The sequence below is a fragment of the Electrona antarctica genome (assembly GCF_951216825.1).
Source record: "Electrona antarctica genome assembly, chromosome: 2".
NCBI classification, from domain to species: domain Eukaryota; kingdom Metazoa; phylum Chordata; class Actinopteri; order Myctophiformes; family Myctophidae; genus Electrona; species Electrona antarctica.
Window position 1 is genome coordinate 62,242,025 of NC_136807.1, and position 25,935 is coordinate 62,267,959.

The following is a 25,935-nucleotide window of genomic DNA, read 5'->3' on the forward strand; positions in this document are numbered from 1 at the left end:
TACATAACCACATATGCCTTCTCAATATTAATAAATACTTCTACTACACTTCTTTGTTTATTTCTGACTTCCTAATTTAATATTCCAGGTTTGACCCATTGTGTTCCTTCCTTTTCTATCTAGGCCTATATAATTTGCTTTCCATATAATGTCTCTTTTTATCATTGGCTCCATTAATGTTAAGGCAAATGGCCTATAGAGCGCCGCCTCCTACCCTGGACCAGGAAATGAAACCCAATGCATTATTCTCATAGACATTTCTTAAAGTATTTATTTAAAGACGGTTACGCCGCGGACAAAGCCAACTCGAGTCGTGACAACTCATGACAACCCTTTTGCCACCCTTTTTCTTCTTTCTAATTATTTGTTTGGTCCAAAATATTGTTTGTGTTGTCATGAATTGTCACGACTCGAGTTGGCTTTGTCCGCGGCGTAACCGTCTTTAAATAAATACTTTAAGAAATGTCTATGAGAATAATGCATTGGGTTTCATTTCCTGGTCCAGGGTAGGAGGCGGGACTGCGATGCTCTATAATTATCAGGGTTTGACAAATCTTTTCACTGTTTTGCATCCTATAACACTCTCCTTCCAACCCCCCCCCCCTCCGAAATGTATTATATAACTCAGGGGTTCTCAACCCGTGGGTCGTGAACCCTCGGGGGGTCGCCAAATTATTTTAGGGGGTCCCCAAATTATTAAAACACCAAAAGGGGTTCCCGCCCAAAATGGTTTAAGGTTATTGTAGCAGTCAATTTATATTGGGGGTCGGGAGGGGGCGGGGCGGGGGTCCCGAGATATTGCCAAAGCATTTTCGGGGGTCCCCGGCCAAAAACGTTGAGAACCCCTGATATAACTGAATAACTCTAATAAGTTAATAACTCTAAATAACTTTTCTTCTGACGATTCGCTTGGATAATGTATTTGTTGGAAGACCTGATTTTAAAGGGTAGTCCTCATAATGCTGTGCTTTCACAATATCAACTTACGGCTATTTAGTATTTATTATTGTTAAAAATACACGTGCATTTATATATACAGCTTTACGTGCATAATCCAAAACGTTTATTTAGAGGAAACAGTTATTAGCAAATATAAAATATATTTATTACAGCAGCAACACCCGCTCAGATGAGATGGTAGGGTCCAGGTACAATGAACCAAAGTGACGTAGATAAACTCCGGAGTCCGGAGTCCTAGACCATGGTCAGGGTTTGTTTATTGTTTATTGACAATGTGTTTGGTCCGACGGAGCATTGGTCCGAACAACAACCTACCTCAAACCCTCACCCTAACCCTAACCTCCCCCGGGGCAGCACACCTAAACCTAACCCCAACCCTCTCCCGACCCCCAACGCACCTCGGACCAATGCTCCTTCGAACCAATGCTCCGTCGGACCATAGTATGCCTCCCTTGACAAGGTTCATATTGTCATTCTGAGTTTCCTTGCGGTCTGTACAGGGCTCATTTATAAATAGCCCATGATGTCCACCAGTGACATCATCGTTAGGCAGATTTGTTTTTATAAAAAAAAGTTTAGATTTGTATTATCGTGAGAACGATGGCTTCCATTTTCGCACTGCAACTTTTCAGGAATAGACCTATTAGCTTGGATTCCCCATTGATGATGTCACTGGTGGACGAGAGTCTGCACTGCCCACAGCCCTCAGGCTGGTTTCTGAACTGCCCACAGCCGTCCTATGAGACACGGACTGGTTTCTGAACTGCCCTCCTATGAGATGCAGACTGGTTTCTGAACTGCCCACAGCCCTCCTATGAGACACGGACTGGTTTCTGAACTGCCCACAGCCCTCCTATGAGACACGGACTGGTTTCTGAACTGCCCACATCCCTCCTATGAGACACAGACTGGTTTCTGAACTGCCCACAGCCCTCCTATGTGAGACAGACTGGTTTCTGAACTGTCCACAGCCCTCCTATGAGACACAGACTGAGTAGAAAAACACAGCGGCACTCTGAGACATAGACAGAGCTCGCTGAAGCCGCACTGCTCCAACCATGCACAGCTGCTTAACCACGCCCATCGACCCCCAGGCTCTGCAAAAAAGGGAGTCCCTGTCGTCGTCCTCCACGTTACAACATTTATTTCCCAGGTGAAATATAAGACGGTGGTTCTCAAACGTTTTCATGTCAAGGACACCCAAATGTATTAAAATGTATTAACCCGTGGACCCCCATGTGAATAAAATATATATGCCAGGGACCCCCATAAGAGAAGAGGTTTGTGGATCTAGCAGTGATTCTCAAACATTTTAATTTCAAGGACCCCTAGTTTGACATGCATTAGTCTACAGGCCCCCATTTAATGGCATCTCTATCTTTGGGACCACCAATTTATATTGTTTTGTTTTTTTACAATATCAACTATCTTTTAATTGTTTTGTATGTCATTTAATTGTTTTGTCTTTTATTGGCTTCGGCTGTAATAAAGTTTGATTGATTGATTGGGGACCCCCTCAAACTCCCTCGAGGACCCCTGGGGGACCCCGGACCCCACTTTGAGAACCGATTATATAAGACGACCGTCTGTCCCAACACACACACACAGTTTTTGTCGGGTCCCGGACACAATAATTCAACAAATACAAACACAAAAAAGATGAGGAAATGATGTGTTCCCCTGATAGATGTTTTTTTTGTTGAGTGGTGCACCACTCCTATAGACAGCTATGTGTGTGGCTGTGTCCATGGGTCTGTGCCTGTGTCCCTGGGTCTGTCCCTGAGTCCCTGGGTCTGTCCCTGTGTCCCTGGGTGTGTCCCTGCGCCCCTGGCTGTGTCCAAGCACGAACATAACGTTTGTTCACCACCAACTGTCACTGTTGCACAGCCTAACACACAGACACACACAGGTCAGGGAGGAGGGCTTGTAAAGTACAGTACAGTACAGTAAGTACAGTACAGTACCACTCACTTCAGGCGGGTCTGATTTCTAGCCCAAACACTCTAAAAGGCGATCGAAAACAACGGGAGGTATGATTAAATCTACCGCTACTAGCAACTGGACCGCAGCGTGCTGTCTAACACATAATCTTTGCTTAGAATTGGACATAATGATTTAGATCGCGAGTTATTAACGTTTTAACATTTTCTGTCTCGTCGGCTAAACAGGGGGGGCACATTTTCGATGACGTCCCACTGTTGCGCAACATCGAAGCCTGTGGAGCGATGCGATCGGTTTTGATATCGATAATCTCCGTCCTGTTAAAGGAGAATTCCATACTAAAAGGCTTTCTTACCTTTCTTTATAGTTGTTACAGTACGTCCCCACCAAAGAGGTCCAGGTGTTGCATTGAATGGGAATTGGGCTATGGGGTGCTAATTCGCTTATTTCCATCGCTCAAAATTATAATTTTTTTGTATATATCCTCTCTTCATAATGTAAATAATATCCCAAGCGGCACACTTTACTTTATTTCGATGGAAATAAGCAAATTAGCACAACACCCCATAGCCCCATTCAATTCAATGCAATTCATTGAGGGCTTATGGTAGGGGAAATAGCCAATAAGGAGTTTTTGCACAAAAAAACACCTGGACCTCTTTGGTGGGGACGTAACGACTACAAAGAAAGGTAAGAAAGGTAAGAAAGCCTTCTAGCATGGAATTCTCCTTTAATCAATCTCCGTCTAGGGCAGTGTTTCCCAAACTTTTTTGTCCCAGGGCACACTTTTCATAGCCTAAAATTCTCGGGGCACACCTAGATATATGGGGGGTGTGCATGTGTGTATGTATGTGTATATATATATATATATATATATATATATATATATATATATATAGTAAATGTATTATATTATTATATTATAGTAAATATATATATATATATATATATATATATATACATATAGTAAAACTTCTTTGAACCCAATATACTTTTAAAAACACACATGACAGCACTCATCAAATAACTTTAAAGAGAAAGAAAGGGACAGAGACAGTGCCTCAGTTTCATCAATTTATTTTTGAAAACTCAATATACAAAATATAGCACACACATGTTCAATTTGTCAATGCAAAGTAATACTTCTAAATAAAAAAAGGAGTTGTAAAAACAAGAACAAAAATATTTTGCAACAATACAATGGTCTTAAACTTGAGCAAAAAAATCGCAAAACATATTTGATAAAAAGAAAGGAAAATATGTTTGGCAAGTTCTGTCTTAGTTTGAACCTTGAGCTTGTTTTCCTGAACAAAGAGTTTTTATCCTGGCTGAGACGCTGGACAAACTGACACGGAGCTCCTCATCAACTGCTCTCAGTCTCTCTCTGCGTTTGTTTTTTATGCAAGTCAGGCTTGAAAAGCTAAGCTCACACAGGTAGGTTGTGGAAAAGGGGAACAGCACTGCCATTGCGCTGTCTGTGATGGCTGGATATTCTTTGCCAACAGCCAACCAAAACCGTCCAGGCTTAGCTCCTTGAATTTATTTTTCCATTCATAGTCCCCCTGTATGTCCAATAACTGCTCTTGCACACCAGTCTTGCACACCAGTACTAATTTGCAAACAGTTCGGCATATTTGGATTGCTCAGCGGACAGAAAGCACTTTAATTCCTCCCTCAGTTCATATACACGCGACAAAACTTTTCCTCTGGAAAGCCATCGAACTTCGGTGTGCAACAGCAGGCAGTTGCCAGGCGAGTACAGGTGATTAACATTCCTATGGCCGATGGTTGTTAGAGTCTATTGTTCCGTCGTTGTTGTTGCCGCACGTCTAATTAGACGCGTGACAACAACAACGACGCAACAATAGGAATCCTGCAGCTCAGTAGCTATTGCTTTCGGGGGAGGGTTAGTGTTAGGGTTAGTGTTATTTTCGGTCAAATCAGGCGGCACACCTGGACACATCAAACGGCACAGTAAAGTGCCGCGGCACACAGGTTGGGAAACACTGGTCTAGGGCATCAGACTGTACTAATTAACAGGACAGAGATCTCCGTCTGGGGCCCTTAATTAATTATGGTATGTGTGATGAGCTTACCATAATCACAGTAATCCTTCAAAATACTTTTCCCTTTTTTACAATCATGTAGTATAGTGTATATAGTATAGTGGATAATATAGCTTAATATTTAAGATTTAATTTAAATAGTTTATTGATGTTTTTTTCTTTTTTTTCCCTTTTTTTGTGGAGCTTATATGAAATATAAACAGGATTTTTGTCTAAATCATTTACTGGTTACGTCTTGCTTTTCTTCTTTTTGAAGATGGAGGGAACATGTTCCCACTGTCCTCCCCGAGACCAGCGTCCATTTTGACAGGAGAGATGATCAGAGGAGCAGAGTTTCTACCATTATAGTTGTGGCATGGACAGAAGAATGGATATAGTCTCTCAGTGAAGGTGCAGCCAGTGAAAGAGTAGAGACTTACTCTGGTCTCCACATCATAAAAGGAGACCAGACCCTCCTCATAATCCACAAACACTCCCACTTTCTGGAGCTCCTCTCTTACAGGGAGGAGGACATCAGGGTAAACATTAGCCTCGTACTCATTTCCATTCATCAACCTTATAGTCCAGTAACCGTTGTTGGGTCTCAGACAGATTGATCCCTTCCTGTTGATGGACTCTCTGGCCACTCCTATGTCCCAGTCAGTCTTCCCTCCAACCTGAACCTCATAGTAAAACCTTCCTGAGGAAAAGCTTTGTTTTCCTAAGACAGAGGGCCATGCAGAGAATCTCTCTGTGTTGTCAGGGACATTATTTCTTAGGTTTCCACGACTCACTTGTTTTCTATCGTCAGACAGGATGAGGTAGGGAAGTGCTGTATCAGGGTCCAGAGTTACATCCACCTCATATTGCTGGATCCTCCTCAGCTCAACATCACACAGCTGCTTATTCATCTCTTGACTGATTGTCTTCTCCAGCTGAGACACAGCTGTCCTCACAGTCTCCACATATGAAGACAGATAGACAATTACCTTTGTCCAGTCCTTGGTGGGTCTCCACCCTGTGTTGTTGGATGTGAAGCTCTGGAGGAGGTGGAGGTGGTCATCAGTGTGTGAAATCTGTTTCAGCTCAGAGCTTCTCTTCTCTAACTGAGTGACTTCTTGTTGCAGATCTTCAATTAAGCCTTCAGCCTGTTTCTCTGCTGTTTTCTGCTTCTCTTCAATCACACCAATGAGCTCAGCCTGGCTTCTCTCAACACAGCTGAACGGAGTGGTGAAGATCTGCACACAGTCTGCTATCACTGTCTCTGCATCTTTCCTGCTGAGCTCTACTGAGTGTTTGACCTCCTGAATCTGCACTTGTCTCTCCTGGATCATCTGCTGGATTTCAGCCTCTGTCTTTGCTTCATATTCTTCTTTCAACTTGTGACTCCTGAACTGTTGAACCATCTCAGAAACAAAAGTATTGACAGATACGTCTGGTCTCTTATTGAAGATCTTTGCACACAGTGGACACTTGCACACATCACTAGTGTCCCAGTAACGTGTGATACAGGCTTTGCAGTAGTTGTGTCCACACGGAGTGGCGACTGGATCAGTGAACACATCCATACAGATGGAACACAGGAAGTGCTCTTCAGACAAGAGACCGCTGGTGGACGCCATTTCTACACCGCTGAGAATAAAAGTGAAAGTGGAGGAAGCTGAAGGTTGAAGTGGCGAGAACTAAGTGCTGTCTTGGAGATAATCACTGCTTCTCTCTAAACTCAGGGAGTGACGGCCGTCCTTTATATAGAGCTCTGATGGATGCTACGTCACATCTCGCTGATGTCACCATGAGTCACGTGTCTATATATCCATATATGGAGTTTTTTACATTAGCATGATGTTTTCAGCACTAGACGTCTCTGCGTACGAAGCTCCAGATCAACCCAACGCCCAAATATGGAGTTTGTGATGTCAGACTTGGATAGGTCAGTTGGATACGTCGGACAGCTCCATATATGGAGTGCCGATACTCAGTAACCGTGGCAACATATCAAATGCTTATATATGGGCATATCGAGTTTGTTTATGGATATGTCTGAGTAAAGTGACGTGACCATTAAAGACTAGTATTTTAACAAGGACTACTGGCCTACTTGAAACGATGCATGTTGGAAATGCATTCCCCACCCAGTTATTATGTCCTTGTGTCCTTTGTATGCCCATATATGGAGTTATTTGTCAGGCATGCCCAAATATGGAGTCTATAAAAAAAGCTCACCACAAACCAGGTGTAGTCGCCCGTGGCCGCGTGCACGAAACAGGACCACGCGCAAGAACTTCACAGGACCGCGCCCACAGAGATACGCTTGCGCTTTTTTGGTCATGGCTGCCAGTCAATGTACCAAAGCCCGCCTGCCGCCCATATTGCATACCGTGTCCCAATTGGCCACACCAGTTCTCTAGTGTAGGAAATGGGCGTTCAATTGAGCCTCTCCAGACCGTAATCCGCCAGCAGGCAATTTTCTTTTGCCAATGGCTGATTCGGTCTGGCTTATTAGCCAGGCTAATAGGTTGGGGAAAAAAGGAAGTGGTTTATAAAGAGGTGGTGCGTAGTCACTTGACTAAGGGAGGAGTGTTCTTTTCCTCTCCCTTTGGCCTGCTGAAAGGTGGATTGTCAGGCCTGTTTTAAAGGATGCCAGTGATTAGCATTTTTTTAGGGAAGAGATCAGGACATTCCACACTTGGGTGGCAGTGCTGTAGAAGCAGAATCTGCCCATGTTTGTTTTAAAAGTGGGTGGTACCAGACCGTTGTTCTCACTATATTTAGTATGTTTGGTGACAGCAGTGTGGGCAGAAACCCAGCGCTCGAGCGCTGTTCATGCAGCCTGAAAAGGGACAAATTGGACTGAAGCCCCATGAAGTGAACGGACTTGTCAGAACTCTGTCTATGGCTCTGATCACGACTAGGTGGCGAACTGTCGTCTACATTTAATGGGTAGATGTCATCTACATTTAATGGGTAGATGTTAGTCAGGTTTTCACCTGACAAAAAAAAGCTCACCACAATCCAGGTGTAGTCGCCCGTGGCCGCGTGCACGAAACGGGACCGCGCGCAACAACTTCACAGGACCACGCCCATGGAAATACGCTTGCGTAATCTCGCTCCATCAACTTATCTACACGTCCAAAATAAACTCACGACTCTCATTGAAAACGAATTACTAGGCGCGTCAGTCACTGCCCGTCTGAAAAGGCCTTATGACTGACATCATTAATGTGACATCATCAATATGACATCAACAACTGAGATCCACAGGGAATCGAGCCTGTATTGTTGTCTATTCGTTGCTGAGGTGTTCTTTTTTATGCTTTTTTGGTCATGGCTGCCAGTTCCCAACTGCTGTCGTTTCGGAGTCCAGACTGATCCAGGCCGTACTGAATAACTGCTAGCTTACATAATGTCTTGAGGCTAGGACTGAAGTCTAAGACATACAGGTCATCAGAGGTGTTGTCTACTCCAAAGAAGATAGCACGATCTCCCATCATGCAACAGCACATCCTATACATCGTAGGAGGTGGGCCAATCCCCTTGAGCTCAACCTTCTTCCAGGAGAAGGTCTCTGGACTGAATGTCCACACATCATTGAAGGTCTGGTTATTGTTGCGGCGACCAAATATGTACAGCTGTCCATTGTAGGAAAAGTCTAAAAGACCGTAGCGTTTTTCTGGAAGAGGCTGTGCAGAAGGTGTGTCCAGCCAGAGGTTGGTCTCTGTGTCAAAGACTCTGATGGTGTTGATGCTGGAGTTGGCTCCACCCCCAAATACAAACATCTTTGTCCCGATGATGGTGGCAGAGTGACGGTCTCCAGCAAGAGGTGGAGTTCCTCTGGTGTTAATTCCAGACCAGACCATTGTGCTGGTGTCCAACTTGTAGATGTCATTAGTCCATCCAGTCATCTTGGTGTATCCTCCATGGATGAACATGTCCTTCCCCAACACACAGACTGAGTGGGAGCTCCTCTCCTCTGGAACAGACCCAGAAACCCTGGGTGTGAACCATGTGTGGGGGGCGACATCAAATCCATAAAGTATGTTGCAGTGAGGATATCCTCCCCAGATGTAGACTGTATATTCTATCAGCACAGCTGTGTGGCCGTAGCACATGGAGGGAACCTCAAGGTGACCGTCTCCTCTTCCATGTTCCACTGGAGGTAACTTCTTCCAGCATAAAGACACTGTGTTGAAGACATGCACATCCATCTGTTCCATGTTGTTGTATCTCCCTCCACCACAGTCGCCTCCACCACAGTCGCCTCCAAAGGCATACAGTTTGTTCCTCACTGCTACAGCAGCATGGCGGACTCGCTTTGGTCCTCCTGCTTTGGAAACGGTCCAACACAACATTGTCTGTTGTTTGTGCAGCTGTTCTCATCTCCACTGACTCTGGCGCTATGTATTACTTCAAATGACTACCTTTCAGTGGAGCATCCGTCCGTGAAATAAACTGAACCCACTAAATGTAATGCCTCAACGCCTCAACTCCTCAACGTGTGTGTGTGTGTGTGTGTGTGTGTGTGTGTATGTGTGTGTTTGTGTGTGTGTGTGTGTGTGTGTGTGTGTGTGTGTGTGTGTGTGTGTGTGTGTGTGTGTGTGTGTGTGTGTGTGTGCGTGGCACAAGGAGAGACAGTGTGGTCCATTTGCTGACCAGCTGACTGCTCGCCATCGGTCCATTTGGTCAGCTGACTCCACATCATTGGTCCATTTGGTCAGCTGACCTGCAGGTCATTAGCTAAAACAGGTTGCACCTTTTTAGCTTTTTGTTCAGCTGCTCTTTATTATAGCACTGCTTTGTTGTCAGAATAGAACTGATATTGGAGAGGAAAAAATACCAGTAAGACGCCCTGAGGGCGCTGAAACAACAGAACTAAAGAAAACATTGCATGGATGCACCTGGGAGTCTGGGACGTATCCTCACTGATGTATCCCAAGGTCATCGGGGGTTTCAGGTCTCTCAAACATCATCATCATCATCATTTTTTGACTGCGGTCGAGATCATGGATTCCACAATGCTACGCCAGACTTCCCAGTCCTTCATTGCCACCCCCAGTTCCTGCCTACTGAAGCATGGGTCCCTAGACATGACATCAGGGAAAGACAGCTTTCTACCTCTGGTCCGCCCTGAGGCAGGACTCCAGAGAAGAAGGGACGATATAACCTCATTGTCAGCTCTGTAGCAATGGCCGGCAAACTGCGCTCTTCTGGATCGGACCAGCGAAGAAACACGGGGAAGGTTGCCTGCGTATATTAGATTAGTCGATGTTGGGCTCTTCCAAGACAGATTTTGCGCTCTCATTAGAACGCGGGTGTAAGTGCCATCCAACCGATTCTCTTGTTTCTTTGAAAGTGTCCATGTCTCTGAGCCATAGAGTAGAATCGGCTCAACGGTCGTCCTAAATATTTTTACTTTTAACATCTTACTAACCTGGGATGACCAGATCTTATGCACGTCATTGCAGGCTGACCAGGCCATACCCTTCCTAGTTTGAAAGTCCTTTTGGGAACAAACATCATACCCCTCACTCAGGCAACCCAGCCGGGGTGATCAAGTCCCGACTTACGTCCCAGTAGCTACAATCGATTAGTCCCATTAGGGCAAGACCAAGGCCACACAATCTGTTGCTCCGGAACTACTCTTCCATAAAAAAAAGCTAATTTTTTTCCCTCCAAAATCTGTTTATCTCATAAACAGATTTTTGAGAAACATGCATCCCTAGACATTGTACTGCTATTACTATGTGAACATAATGTATATCCAAATACAGCGTAGAATGTCCACTTCCAGCCAAAACAATATATATGCTTCTACAATGAGCCATTTCTACGGAGCCCTGATTGGCCAGGGTTCAAAATATATTTTATCTCGACCCGTCAAGATAATATCTCGCCCGGTCTCGCCACCTAAATAAAAACAATCAAATATTACATGCCAATTATGAACAATGATGCGCACACCCCTCCTCATGTCTCTGTTAGCCAGATTGAAGAGGATACACTACACACTGTCATTAACTCTTATTAAATTCAAATAATACTATTATTAGATTACATGGTTTACCGTTGTTCTAGGACAGCCACATCCTTCTCTTCATCTGGGCCACTTGGATCAGAAAGGACATTAACTCCTCTGTAGATATGACACACACCAGATATTATATCAACCTATGTTGGTAAGATACTTTGTACAGGTTAGATTTCATTATTATTGGGGGGGTACAGATTAACACATAATTAACCACTATAACCCCAGTGTCTATATTATGGGGAAATCAATAGACCCAAATCAAAAGATAATCAGTGAAAGTACATAGAACCTCTCAAGTACAGAACCTTTCAAGTGAATATGGTTTTAGTGGCTAAAAGGTACAAATATGTGCATTGCATGTGTTGGTCAGTCTGTGTATATGTATATACTTTCACACCAGCAGTTGAATTCTGGGTGGGTGGGGTTATTTTACATACAAATCAACATATGGCACAGAGATAGCAGATTGCTGTCTCCACTGTGTTTTGGGTTCACACCTAGAATACTTTGAGACAATGCAGGGTACTCAGTGTACCTGGCTGAGGTGATGAGCTTCTCAGACCAGGCTCTGACGACTAGACAATGTGTCTACACACAAAATCTCATTAGCAGTCGAATCAACACATGCAGTGACCAAAATGTAGCCTAGTCGAACCTTTGACATAACCTAATTATTATGAATATTATGAATTATGGATAACACACATACCTTTCCGATTCCACGTCCAGACTTGACACAGATGGTACACGTTGTCGGACAAAGCCCAAACTCTTGCTTGGTGTGGACACACCGCCACCGGGACCCTTGTATAAATGGTCATGACTGGGGGGAGATAAAATCACCATGGTTACATACACAGAACGTCTGAAATACACCTTCGGTATTCATACATTACATGTAGATGTTTCAAAAGCTACCACTTTGTAAACAAAGAATTGCAGGAACGATAGTCTGGTTTTCAGCCTGATTAGCGATTCCCTGATTTAGTTTGTCACTTGTTACTTAGTGACAAAACAAATCACGGAATGAAGCAAATCAGCCTGGAACCCAGGCTAATAGAACGAGGTTATTTTAGAATACAATGTAAACATGATTGTAGCTGTAGGATTTGGGTAGCCCTAGGCTAGCTCGCTAACGACCTGGACCCATACTCTAAGCCTGGACCAGGTCTAGGATTGGAGAGGGGGCGACGCTATTTACGATTCATTGCAGAACACTGCAAAGTATAAGGGTAGTCCAGACTCCAGAGTAAATACCAGACTACCAATGCCTTTTGCATATTCCAGTTGTAAAATACATGGCTGTTTATGAGTTCTCAGACAATGGGAGCTTCTGTAACTTGAGCGCCAAAGCGACTTCTGTTGACTTCCGTCTATATTTGATTTAGAAAAACTTGTAAACCAACGTATGCACTTGCAAATAAGTAAAACAATGCCGCCAAAATACTAAGTTTATTTGAAAATAACTTACCAGTCCATAAGTGCAATAGCCATGTCAGCATCTGTGTAGAACTTTCTCTCTTCTTTCAACATTCTCCACCAATCGTATGCAAAAGATAGATAAATCCGTGATTTCTGTCTTTCACGGTGCAATTCCTTTTGTTTCGATGTACTAGCTTCGGTTCTTTTCTTTTTAGCGGGCAGAGGATTAGTTCCCGGGAGCTGTGGTCTTTTTTGATCTTGCTTTCCCATGTTTACAATTCCTACTGTGCCTGACTCCCTGTGTAGCTATGGGAAGTAGCTATCACGGTAGGTGGGTAGTTCCGGGACAAAAAGGAAACTGGTGCATTTCCGTTCCCCGTTTCCGGCAAGTGACGTAATTTTCCCGGGAAATGATACCCCCATCACCTTTCACTAGAAAATATATTTAGAACAGGCTTTGCGGCGTGAAATTCATGGAGTGGGTGGTGTGAACAATTTGCCAGTCAAAATATAGATCAGATTTAAGTTTTGTTTTAATGAAAATGTTACACAGTATTGCTTTAAGTAAAAGTACTTAGTTACTTTCCACCACTGCTATGTAAATATCTCTGATGGGCCATCATCATCTAGGTGTCTTTTGTTATGAGCCTTTCACATTGAAATTGGGCCCGACTCTGCAGTTGACTGGAGGAGAGCTGCATGGATGGAGGTGGGAGGAGCTGTTATTCCACTCTAAGACAAAAGTGAGACGTTGCTACTTATAGCCTACCCCTACTCATACCGGCCTACTGTCCAGAAACCATTTCAGTCCAGCTTTTAGACTGCACTCTTCAACGTGTCGTGGCCTTCTGAGAAAACATCGGTGCAGGATATATCCCCAAGTTACAGGTAAGGAATATTGATAATACACTTTATAATCCTCAGAAGTTGTTGTCCATTGTCACATGTAAAGTAAGGAGTACACATTGTAATTGACAGTAATTGTAATTGGTGTCATTTTAGTGGCATAACATACATTTTGTGTCTCTTCACATTGTATGTGTGCCGATTTTCCCTTTTGTTTATTCAGTGTTGGAATAATCAGATTGTTTTTCCCCCTATGTTATAACACAGGTAAATATATCAAAACCAGTATACACAGTATGACTAAATGAAATATTATGATTAAAAACAAATGTATTCACTACTTTAATATAGGGAATACTGAAAGAATTAAGACTTTAGTTCTTCTGACAGTGGCTTAGTGATGGCTGCATGTCTGCACGCCTATAGACATAACTAGAAAAAGGATCGCTGCAAGCAGCGATAAGGCTGAACCAAGCAGGAAGGCAATGAGAATAATATGCACAAGAAACATGGAAGACTAAACTTGAGAGACCATGGAATTGTGACAGGGTCGTTTTTTTATAGTGGGGGGCGGCAGGTACGGGTTCTTGAAGACTCACAGAGTTGGCGGTGCCCAGATTTGAACCCATGACCTTGTGTTGCAAAGGCAAGAGCTCTACCTACCGAGCTAACAAGCAAAATCATTCAGTGTTTTTGTAGCAAGTTGCACAAGGATAACTAATGATAAAGGTGGGTAAAGATAAATTAATTGACTGCATATAAACCAGAAAATGTACCAGATTCAGACGAGGAGCTCAATGAGTGAGTGAATACCAATGAAATGAGTCGGAAACAGGGATTAAAGGTTCACTGAAAAATTATTATTATACTTCACAGAAAATAAACAGCTTTGAACATTCATGAAAAACAAACACATGGGGCCCACTTTAAGTTGTTGAATTGAAAAGTCCCAGTTCAGTTCCTATTCAATTCAGGGAACGCAGTCACTTTCTCCAATTTGGAGAACCAGATTACCACATTTGTGTGTGTGGGGGGGGGGGGGGGGGGGGGGGGTCAGAGTTCCGGGTCGGCTCGCCAGGTCTGGGTACCATCCTGTACCAGAACCATCCATGCAAGGGAATCCTTTCAGGACACAAAAAACCTGAACTGAAAGGCCAGGTGTCCAAATCAGTCCGTTTCAAAATCACTGTTGTACAACATCAAATAATCTATCAATTCATGAGTAAAGAACCTGATTTGATCAGGATCAAGTTCTTTATACATGTTTCTCACTAAACACAGTTTCTAGCATTGTTACGGCCCTTTAAACTTGGCTCAACCAAGGGCTAACATAAAAGGACACAAAGTCAGATCAAAAGTTTACAAAGATATTACACATTTATTTAAAATCCTGCATTGCAAAACAGGGACTGATGGAAGAATACTTACGGCCAGCCCATCTGAAACTTAACTAATAACAGCAACAAAAAGGGAACACAACTGTTCAGTTTGGGTGTTTGGGAGACAATGAGCTGCTGGCCACAGGTCCACTTATATAGCCTGCAACTAATCAAGAACAGCTGACTAAGGGTGTGGTAGCCAGATCTCTCAGGTGATTGACAGGTGAGGCACTTTAGACCAGCAGAGGTCAGCAAAGCCACAGGCACTACAACAGAACAAAGTAAAGACAAAATTTCACAAAACAGCAATTTTCATTGGCTCATAAAACCTCCAAAGGTCCAAAGTTCATGTGTAGAAGTTTTCGTGCATTTTGATCAAAGATCCTGGGAGGAGATGCATTTGAATTGATTTTCATATAATTCAAAATGGCGGGTGATCTAGAGGTCAGAGGTCAAAAGTAACCGCACAGAACTTGTTCGGCATGAGGAGACGCATATGTGTGTCGAGGTTTCATTGCCGAGTATGGAGGTTCATGAGCTATGCCTGGTCAAAGTTTGCATTTGCAATATAGCGCCACCCTTTGGCCAATGGTTGTGGGCTTCGCATCCTCACCGTTTGGCATGGCCCTCTACCATATCTCCAAATTTCACGAAAACCGACTGCACGGTTCAGCCAGAACTGCTATTTTTGGCGGAAGAAAATAAATTACAATTCTGGCAATTTTCATTGGCTCATAAAACCTTCATTTTTTCACTTAAAAAAACGTACTATACTTTCCCATGTCCCTATAGGTCCAAAGTTCACATGTAGAAGTTTTCGTGCATTTTGATCAAAGATCCTGGGAGGAGATGCATTTTAATTGATTTTCATATAATTCAAAATAGCGGGTGATCTAGAGGTCAAAAGTAACAGCACGGAACTTGTTCGGCATGAGGAGACGCATATGTGTGTCGAGGTTTCATTGCCGACGGTCAAACGGTTCATGAGCTATGCGTGGTCAAAGTTTGCATTGTCAATATAGCGCCAACCTTTGGCCAATGGTTGTGGGCTTCGCATCCTCACCGTTTGGCATGGCCCTCTACCATATCTCCAAATTTCGCGAAAACCGACTGCACGGTTCAGCCAGAACTGCTATTTTTGGCGGAAGAAAATAAATAGCAATTCCAAAAAAGGACCAAGTTCTTTCAGAACTGCTTGGTCCTTTAATTATAACATCAGCTCCTCTTAGTCTTAAGGGAAAGATATCGTCACTCTATACCTCATTATTTGACCTTCATTTACCCTCAACCACTGCCTATAAAAATCTTTGGGCCCAGGACCTGGAGGAAGACATTTCTGATGAAACCTGGGAGGCCATTATGGGTCGTGTTCATTCTTCATCAATATGTGCTAAACATGGGGTGTTGCAATGTAAATTTCTCCACCGGGTGTACTGGACCAAGGTGCGGTTAGCCAGGATTTATGATAGTGTCGATCCAACGTGCAATAGATGCCACCAGGCTCCAGCTAATCTTATTCATATGTTTTGGACCTGTCCAGCCTTACAGTCTTTTTGGTCAGCTATATTTGATACTATTTCAGATGTGTTACAGTTGCCCATAGAGCCATCCCCTATTATTTCCCTATTTGGCGTCCTTCCTGAAACTATCCCCCTGCCTAAATATCAATCTGACCTTGTCGCTTTTGTGACGCTTCTGGCAAGACGTCTTATTCTTATGCATTGGAAAAAAACATACCCCCCTTCACATTCCCGTTGGATATCTGACATACTATATTTTTTTAAATTGGAAAAAATTAAATACACATTGCGTGGCTCAATCTCCAAATTCAGTAAAGCATGGCAGCCTTTTCTATCTCATGTTGACTGCCCCCGATTGAACCTGAATAGCTGTCGCCTGACTAGCCAACCTGTCTTGTCTGGATGATGTTTGTGACCATGAATTGCTTTGTATATTGACTATATTGGAGTGTTTTTTTTTCTTTTTTTTATATATATAAAAAAAATCACACCTGTGTGGGGCGCTCACTTCGCATTCTCTCATGTTGGGCTAGTTGGTGTCAAGGTTTGCTCAGCAGTTGCTGATGTCTGCTCAGGAGGTTTGAGTGTTTACTCAGACCGAAAACAAATTAGAGGGAACATTGCCGCGGACCACTGCACCAACCTCAGCAGGGACCCCCCTTATATTAAACACGCATCTATACGGAAGCTGCTGGTTATTATTCATATTAAATCAATTATTTTGTTTTGAATGTTCTTTGGTTGTCTTGATTTGGTATTTGTGTTGTTGTGTGTGTGTGTTTAAGTTTTTTTGTATTTGTTACTCTGTTTGTATTTCTCAATTTACTTCTATATTTGTAAAAAACTAAATGAACTAGAAACAAATTTCAGGAAATTTGACTGGGTGCCTACAGCTCGCCAAGTCTGTGCAGCATTTGAGCCACGGACCACCATTTGATGACATTTAGCCTCTCAGACCCTGTAAGGGTCCATTTGGTTGACTTTCGATGCTAACATGCTAATGCTAATATGCTAATGCTAACATGCTAATATGCTAATGCTAACATGCTAATGCTAACATGCTAATGCTAACATGCTAATGCTAACATGCTAACATGCTAATGCTAACATGCTAATGCTAACATGCTAATGCTAACATGCTAATATGCTAATGCTAACATGCTAATGCTAACATGCTAACATGCTAATGCTAACATGCTAATGCAAACATGCTAATGCTAACATGCTAACATGCTAATGCTAACATGCTAATGCTAACATGCTAACATGCTAATGCTAACATGCTAATGCTAACATGCTAATGCTAACATGCTAATATGCTAATGCTAACATGCTAATGCAAACATGCTAACATGCTAATGCTAACATGCTAACATGCTAATGCTAACATGCTAATGCTAACATGCTAACATGCTAATGCTAACATGCTAATGCTAACATGCTAAGGGGTCCATTTGGTTTCGCTCAGGGGGGCGGCCCGGTACTGGCGAGCCGCCCCGCATCCGAAACGGTTGAGAAATGACAGAGTTACGTGTTTCCCCGAATTTCTCTATTGACTTTCAATGTGTGTGTGCGTGCACATGTGTGCATGTGCGTGCATGTGCATGTGTGCGCGCGTGTGTGAGAGTTGGTCAGGTGACCTTGAATCATTAACAAAGTATCATTTTCACCTGGGCTAGTCTATGCAAATGCAAACAGTATTGCAAGTTAAAAGCCCACTGACTCTCTATGAGAGAACGTATGTCCGAACAAATTGCTCTATCGCAAAAAGTTAAAGTCGAATGCGATTTTTGTTTTCCCCGTGAGTGACCCGAGGCATTGAGGTACGCCGTGTGTGATCGTGGTATTGGTACGATAAAAAACGTGGTTATAAGAGCGAGTTAAGAATTGTGCTTGTGATGAAAAAATTGCTGACTCATTCAGGCATTTAACATGGAGTTTATGACACATTATGATGGTACACCTGTCGCTTTCAGGGCTGTAGTTCACGTACTGTATGTATCTGGGCTATGGTTGTGACATTGGGTGAAAGAGGACGAGTGTGGCTACAAAATTACCGAAACCCATGCGTGTAAAGTGAATATTTTGGCCGTGAGGACGATTTGTTCGGAGAATTTCGGTATAGTCTTCACATTGGCTTCTCACTCTGATCCGCTCTCTCTCTGGGCGTGCGACACTCTGAGTCGAGAATATTGCTCAGACCACACACACTTTGAACTGCGATAGCGGGCAAACCGTGCAACGTATTCGAATTCCGTCTGAACCACCACAAAGTCGATGGCCTCGTGTGCTGTTTGACGTTTAAATCGTGTTTCTACGTACCAGTATGCCAGAGCAATGTGGCTCCAAAGTAACGTGTCGTTTTCTGTTTTTCCACGCGTTTCCCCATCGACTTTGAATGGGGCATTTTTCGCGTCGTTTATTGCGAATTACGTCGGCACGGTAACACGAATCGGAAAGAAAAGCACAAGCACACCATTCCCGGCCGAGCCGCACGTTTTGATGTATATATTGCGGGGCTTTGGCAAACCGTGCGGCCGGCCATAGACGTCGAAGTTTCGCGTATTGGTGATTACTACGATTAAGTATGCGTTTTAGATTTCAACCTGTGTTTCTGCCATTGCATGGCAGGCACCCAGAATAAACAGAAGAAAGAAAAAAAAAAAAAAAAAATGTAATTAATGCCTGGGATTCAAAACCGGGTTTTGATTCCCATTGTTATTTGTCGCAATGTAATTTATTATACTGTAATTATTCTGTTAATTAAACAAAGTGCAAACAATGGCTGCTCTCTGACAATGTATTCCATTTTCTCTTGTTGCATAGACTTAGACATGGCTGACTTTGTGTTCATGGAGAAGACGCATCCCAACAAGATGTTGGAGAGTCTAAACCGGCTTTGGCTCAACGAGGAATTATGTGATGTGACTCTGCGCTGTGGAGGAAAGGAGTTCCCATGTCATCGGATTGTGCTGGCCTCCTTCAGCACCTACTTTGAGGTAAGCGCAGATCCTCAACTTTCCGTGTGGACATTGAGCTGGTGTTTTTAAGTGAATGATATTAAATTATGTCTTGGCTTTCATATGAGCCAAATCCCATGCTAAGTGCAACATATAAATTGGTGACACAATCCAAATAGTGCAAACCTAAATAGTCTGAAAACTCAAATCTTCAGACTTAGCCTGCAGCACTCGCCATGGCTGCGTAGCACGTTGCGACGGCCCAAAATGACCCCCGACGGCTTAGGGCCGTCTGCCGTGACACCTGTCACTCACCCCTGGGAACCGCCTTTTGAAATGTCCCGTTGATTGCGCCGGTGCGCGAGCGAGTGCAACAGACAGAGTGGTTAACCCAGCTGAGGAAGATCTCATAAAAAAGGAGAAATAACATTTATCTTGTAGACTAGATCAGCAGCAGCTTATAGCAGCTTCTAGCAGCAGCTTCTAGTTTCTAGCTGCTGCTGATTGGCCAGGCCGTTTTGTGGCCGGGCATCAAGTCTGCCTGAGAGTTCCCAGATGGGAGCAGGAGGGGGGAACCCAGTGTACTCTCTGCTGCCCCATCTGGCAGAGTCAGGTTAGATCTACCTGGCACCCCTAAGACAATAAACCATTTAACTGCGGAAACCGTTACAATGTGCATTAGCCATGGCGACCTTACAGGCCTTTGCAAAGGCTAAACCTATTTAATTTAGATCGCATAGTATGTAGACACTCTTTACTGTATAGTCATAGTTTAATTGTACAGATATTCTACTGTTGACAGATGTTAGGTTCTTAGAAACAGCCATCAAGTATCATAAGCAAGCTATGTATTTGATGTATTACCATGTGTTAATTGTTCTTGCATACTTTAGATCGCTCTGGATTAAGAGTGTCTCCTAAATGCCTAGATTGTAATAGAAAAGAACTATCAATATTCCAAGTCAAACGTTTTAATTTTCAACCTGCACAGGCAATGTTTAAAACTGGCATGATGGAGTCCAGACAGGACAGGGTTGACCTGATCAACGTGGAACCTCAGGTGATGGAGATGTTGTTGAGCTATGCCTACACTTCAGAAGTTGTCAGTTCCTCGCAAAACGTGCAGGTAATATACAGTATTATCATCATGAATCTTATTAATTGCCTGCATGTTTTTGTCCAACATCAGTGCTTAACATGGATATTTTGTGTGTTTTGGTCTATAGGCCCTGCTAGCAGCAGCACACTTCTTAAACGTCACAGCCGTTCAAGAGGCCTGCTGTCATTACATGGAGAGTCACATGGATGAAAAGAACTGTGTCGGGATTCACTGCTTGGCTGACACCTTCTCCTTTGAGACACTGGAGAAACTCAGCATGGATTATATTCTGAAACACTTCAGTGTCGTCTATCAGCAGGTCAGACATAGGCCTATCTCACAGCCCGCTTTCCACGCCCACTTCCAGTAAATAGTGGTGTCATTTAACATTAGCATTTACACATTCTTTTCTCTGGAGAATCTAAGTACATTTTCTAATGTAAAAATATGACAGACCAATATTATTATGAAGCAAACAAGATGGTAAATCAGCTCGAACAGATAGAACAAACCTTACCTTGAGAAAACAAAAGTTGTAGACTTCTTAAATTACCTCTGTTAACATGTAGCGTCTATGGAGTGACGTCACGCTATCACCACTAACCCCGAAAGGGGTGTATTAAGGGGGCGGGGAAATTCTGTGAGATAGGCTTATTGAAGGATACTGATGTTAACTGTCTGTTGGCTTTAATTTTCTCCTAAACTCTGTGGTAACTCTGTATGAGACAGGCCAACCAAGCTGATAAAATATCAAATGTCTTTGATATTTATTGTCACGTCAAATTTCACACAAGTAAACGGTGTGTGAAATTTGTTTTTGTGCATAGATGGGGGGGGGGGGGGTGTAACATAAAGGCAGGAAAGAAGAACGTTTGAGCACTTTTACCACACAAAGTACAATTAAATGGTTTCAGATCATTTAGAAGCTTGTTTCACAAACGACATAAGTAGGGTCTCTCTCAGCAGTAACACAGCAGTTTCACAAACGGCACAACCATACCAACTCATAGCTTATTTACAGGTTGTACAGTCGTACAACCAAGGGGTCTCCTTTTTCTTTTCATTGTATTACAGGTTACTCAACCTGTCAATACTACAACTGACCCAACCGTGTGTATAAATATTGAGAGGAGAAATGTTATTTCAGGCAATAGTGTTGGGGGTCATACTATAATCAGCTACTACTGTATTTATTATGCTCCTTAGGAAGAGTTCCTCTCTCTCTCTGTGGACAAACTGACACAGATTCTTGCTAGTGACCATGTCAATGTGACTAAAGAGGAGATGATGTTTGAGGCAGCCATGTTGTGGTTAAACCACAGTCCGGACCGCAAGCAGAGCTTTGTAAAGGTCAGTCCTTTCTCATTATGTGTGTGTGTGTGTGTGTGTGTGTGTGTGTGTGTGTGTGTGTGTGTGTGTGTGTGTGTAAACATAACCGCAATCACGGGAGCAGCGCATGTTCGCCAACCTTAATGCATGTTCGTACTAACAGGACTAATCGGATCAGCCCCCCATATCTTAGGGATGTCTATCGACTTTTTTGCAGATATCCCATATTGTCCAACTCCTAATTTCCGATACAGATATCAACCGATACCGATATATGCGGTCGTGGGATTAACACATTATGCCTAATTTTATAAACATTATCATAGGTTCAAGACCTGACGAAGATGTAACTGAAACATCGAAACGTTGTCGCTTTTTACTTGCACCCCGTTAATAAATTAAGGGCCTAAATTGTTTGAGCTGCTCCAGTGCCTCCTTTTCACAAACATTATCATAAATTCGGGAGAAATTCAAGTGAATTAAAACCGATATGTTTTTATGAAAATATTGGCTGATGATATTGGATAGCTCTGAGTGTGAATGCTAATCACTTACACCTCCTTAAAGGTGATGGAGCATATCCGTCTGGCTCTTCTCACTCCCTCCTACCTTGACGAGGTGAAAGCGTCTCTGGATGTGGTTGAATCCCAGGCCTGCCAGAGGCTCATCTCCGAGGACAAGAACCACAGACTACGCTGGGCCACAGGTACCTACCTGCCTAACACATGAACCCAGGCATTAACACTTTCTTTTACAATCGTCAAAATGGCTTCACTGTGGGAGGTTTTTTCCACTAACCTTTGAATAATCACCCGGTCGTGATTGTAGCTCCATTTCACGAAAGTATGCCTTAAAATAGTGCCATAGTTTGTCATAGAGTCGGAAAAATATTCCACAGCCCTGATCAACAACAACGGGGAACACAGCGACATAGACATTGCACCTCGATTTCCCAGAAGCCCTGAGAAGGCAGCGGCAGTGGTGGTAAAATGTCTGAGGAAAACCTTGTAGGCCTATGTCTTAAAAGTTATCAAAAACGGCAGATAAAACACAACTTGTGATACTTTATCAATTAACTTGTCAACCTGGAACGGATCACCTTAGCTTTTAACAACTTTAACCATTATTTTAAACATTAGCTGTTAGAAAACAGCAGATATTTACTAACTCATATATGAGCTTGTAGATCTGCTGTTTTTACTGTACTTTTATAACTTCCAAGTGGTATACAATTTTATCCCACATGCTCACATTACTCTACTGACTGCCTGGTTCTGTGTTTACTTCATGATCCTCTGCAGTTCCATGTGAAGTGATCCTTACGGTGGCGTCAGACGGTACAGTTGAGAGCTTCGATCCCCAGATCAATCGATGGAAGACTCTGGCACCTCTGCCCTTCACTGTAGACATGCATGCTCTGGTTGCGTCAGGTGAGGAGTATAGCATCAGATGAACTAGTGCAGAGATGGGCAACTTTGATGATAGACATAGACAAATTGTGGGATACAAATGTAGAGGGGGGGGGGGGAGTCATACATTGTGTACGAGGCGAGACAATCAAGTCATAACTTGTTTTAATCCTGCTCTCCCCACAGGCTCCACAGTATATTTGGCTGGAGGAATGTTTCCTAACAATACAGTCAGCAGGGAGTTGTGGAGCTATGACTATTCCTGTGACTCATGGTTGAAGATGGATGTGATGGACATGAATGTGGCACGCAGTGAATTCGGTAAAACTGGCATATTACAGCATTTGAACAGAATTTCTTAACTTTGTTTGCCTTCGTTAACGCATTAAGACCTGGAACGCATCTATGTCACTTTAGCTTTTTAACCACATTGACCATTATTACATGAGAAAGTTTGAGAACCACCAAGTCATAGAAACATAGGTTTTTCTGAACTTTTAGGAGCTAGAAAGTCTTAATGGGTTAAATCAGTTCTAAGTTTTGCTTGCTTTCTTCCTTCCTTCCACAACTTACATGGTCCATAGCCCTGGTGATGCTGGATGGCTGTGTCTTTGCAGTGGGCGGTTATGGGTCCAATAGACAAGAGACTAAGTCAGTGGAGCGTTACAACCCGTCCACCAATACCTGGCACCTCATGGAGTCTGTCGGCATGCCAAACTACTGTCTGTATTCTGTGATCGCACTAGATGGATTTATCTACGCTACTGGTATGGAACAAGTTTTTATTTATTTATTAATAATTCATCCTTCTCACATTGACAATGGATAATGTTTTGTGTCCTCCTGGTGCTTTGGTGTCACTGTTATCACAGGCTGGCAACACGAGTACAATTCCAAGACATTGATTCTATCACAGGCTGGTGACACAACATGTACAAGTACAATCCTAAAACATCTGTATGATACTATCACACAGGCTGGCGACACGAAATGTACAAGTACAACCCTAAAACATCCGCATGGACAGAGGCTGCTCCTATGCTGATATGCCGTCACCGTGCATCTCTCTGTACGTGCAAAGGAAAGATCTACGCTATAGGTAACACATCTGTTCGTAATGGCTCTTAAGTTCCATAATAGACTCACTTACTTCACTAGTAGTTTAGGCACATAATGTATCCCACTAACGGCAACTATCCTGTTCATTCCTGCGTCTCTGTAGGTGGTCAGAGTCCGCCCATTCTCAGAGACCAGGTGGAGTGCTACGACCCAGAGACTGACCAGTGGAGCATGTGTCCCTCCATGAAACGGCAGCGCAAGTACGCTGGCGTGGCTGTGGTGGATGGTCAGATCTACGTACTTGGAGGGATTCATTCAGCATCCAGCGCATTCAGCGCTGAACGGTAATGGAATTTATTTCAAATATTGATTGTCTTATTTGTTTTATTTCTTTATTACTTTACATTGGCCCCGTTTCCTGTATTTTGAATCACAAATATAAAGAGAGCCTGGAAAAAGGCTACTTGATCACAGCAGACATTTCTCTCATGGCTATCTTGTTGTGCGTTCACGTAGGGATCTCCGGTGCATCGAGGCATTCAACGATCAGACAGACACGTGGGACATTGTGGGGGAGATGCCCGCCCTTCACAGCTATTTCAGATGTGTGTCTCACAGCGTAATAGGACGCACATGCCCAGGTATAGTAGACATATAAGTACACAGTAAAGTTTTTTTTTTCTTTCTCAGAGTGTAGTACACATGTAAGCAAATGGGTCCATTTGTACACTCTTGGGGCCCTATCTTGCACGCCGGCTTACCCCTTAAATTCTTTGGCATATTTTTACTATTTTACTATTTATATATATTTCACAACGTGTCAATCGGCTAGTTGAAGTATTTAAAAAGAAATAATAGTAAAATATGGCCATTGGCCAATATAAGAGATAAGGCGGTGCGCAAGATGAGGCCTAACAAATGTTAGACTAACAAATGAATAAATACACACTGGGGATTTGATTGTGTTTTGTATTACACAATCAATGGATGGCTATTAACTATTAACCATACAATGCTACTACTAGAAACAAGAAACCATTTTCATCCAATGATTTTGCAACTAATTTTTTTCACCCAGTGTCAATTATCTAATCCTGGGTGCTACACTTCCTCTGCCAACCTGGGTGGGCAGCGGACTGACCTCATGCTTCCTTCTATGCATGAGGAGTCCAAGTGCTTATTTTCACCTGGCAGGGGGGCATTTCCCCCTGTTGGACTTATACAGCGCGTGGAAGGAACACGTTATTCCGGCTGGCCAGGGGGAGGCAGTTTAGAGACCAGCATTACTGCATGTTGTTTTGTGAGGGTACCTCACAGAACGGCCTATTTGGCCAAGTTTTTGTATACCTTCTTGACCCTGCTTCCTTTCACACCAACAGACTCATGTTCCTGAACCATGTGGATCGGACAAGACAAAAGGGTTGTCCAGAGTTGGTGTTGAATTGTCCTTGAGCATGCAGACTCTGAACCCCTAGCCTGGCCCAGCCTGTGTGATGTCTGCTCTAGAGGGGCAGGTGCTGGCACTAAGGAAAAAAAGCGGTGGATCCTAGTGTTTCACCGGTCTGAGCGCCTTTCCCCGCCCCCTCCTCCCCTCCCCTCCCCAGCAGCAAACAGCGGAGAACACTGACATCACCAAAGTTGACTCCTACTTCCTATGCCAGCTCTTCCAATGGGGTTCCCCAGGCTTCTCTTTTTAAAAGCCCGGGTACAGAGGCTACCGAACCCCTAATTTCTCCTGATGGTGGCTTGGTGCCTTGCATGGTTTCCCCCGCCGTGTGTGTGTGTGTGTGTGTGTGTGTGTGTGTGTGTGTGTGTGTGTGTGTGTGTGTGTGTGTGTGTGTGTGTGTGTATATATATATATATATATAGCACAATCTATGTAAAGAAACCATAGTACAACCGGTATGTGGAAGGCTGGCTAATATTATTAATATTCCC

At 43.3% G+C, this 25,935-nt stretch overlaps 2 protein-coding genes across 2 annotated transcripts; one reads left to right on the plus strand and one right to left on the minus strand.

Annotated features, from left to right (window-relative positions):
• Positions 1-5,188: 5,188 nt before the first annotated feature.
• LOC306943923 (zinc finger protein RFP-like) lies at positions 5,189-12,507 on the minus strand (the record flags this gene model as incomplete). The annotated part of the gene is made up of 3 exons (XM_079530460.1): positions 5,189-6,164; positions 11,684-11,797; positions 12,446-12,507. 3 exons carry the CDS (start codon positions 12,505-12,507, stop codon positions 5,189-5,191), a joined length of 1,152 nt encoding a protein of 383 aa, XP_079386586.1.
• Positions 12,508-13,247: 740 nt separating this feature from the next.
• LOC306943928 (kelch-like protein diablo) lies at positions 13,248-24,345 on the plus strand (the record flags this gene model as incomplete). The annotated part of the gene is made up of 9 exons (XM_079530473.1): positions 13,248-13,284; positions 18,968-19,140; positions 20,093-20,227; positions 20,328-20,519; positions 21,407-21,550; positions 22,097-22,235; positions 22,831-22,959; positions 23,125-23,259; positions 24,161-24,345. Exons 2-9 carry the CDS (start codon positions 18,976-18,978, stop codon positions 24,343-24,345), a joined length of 1,224 nt encoding a protein of 407 aa, XP_079386599.1. The 5' UTR covers positions 13,248-13,284; positions 18,968-18,975.
• Positions 24,346-25,935: the final 1,590 nt, after the last annotated feature.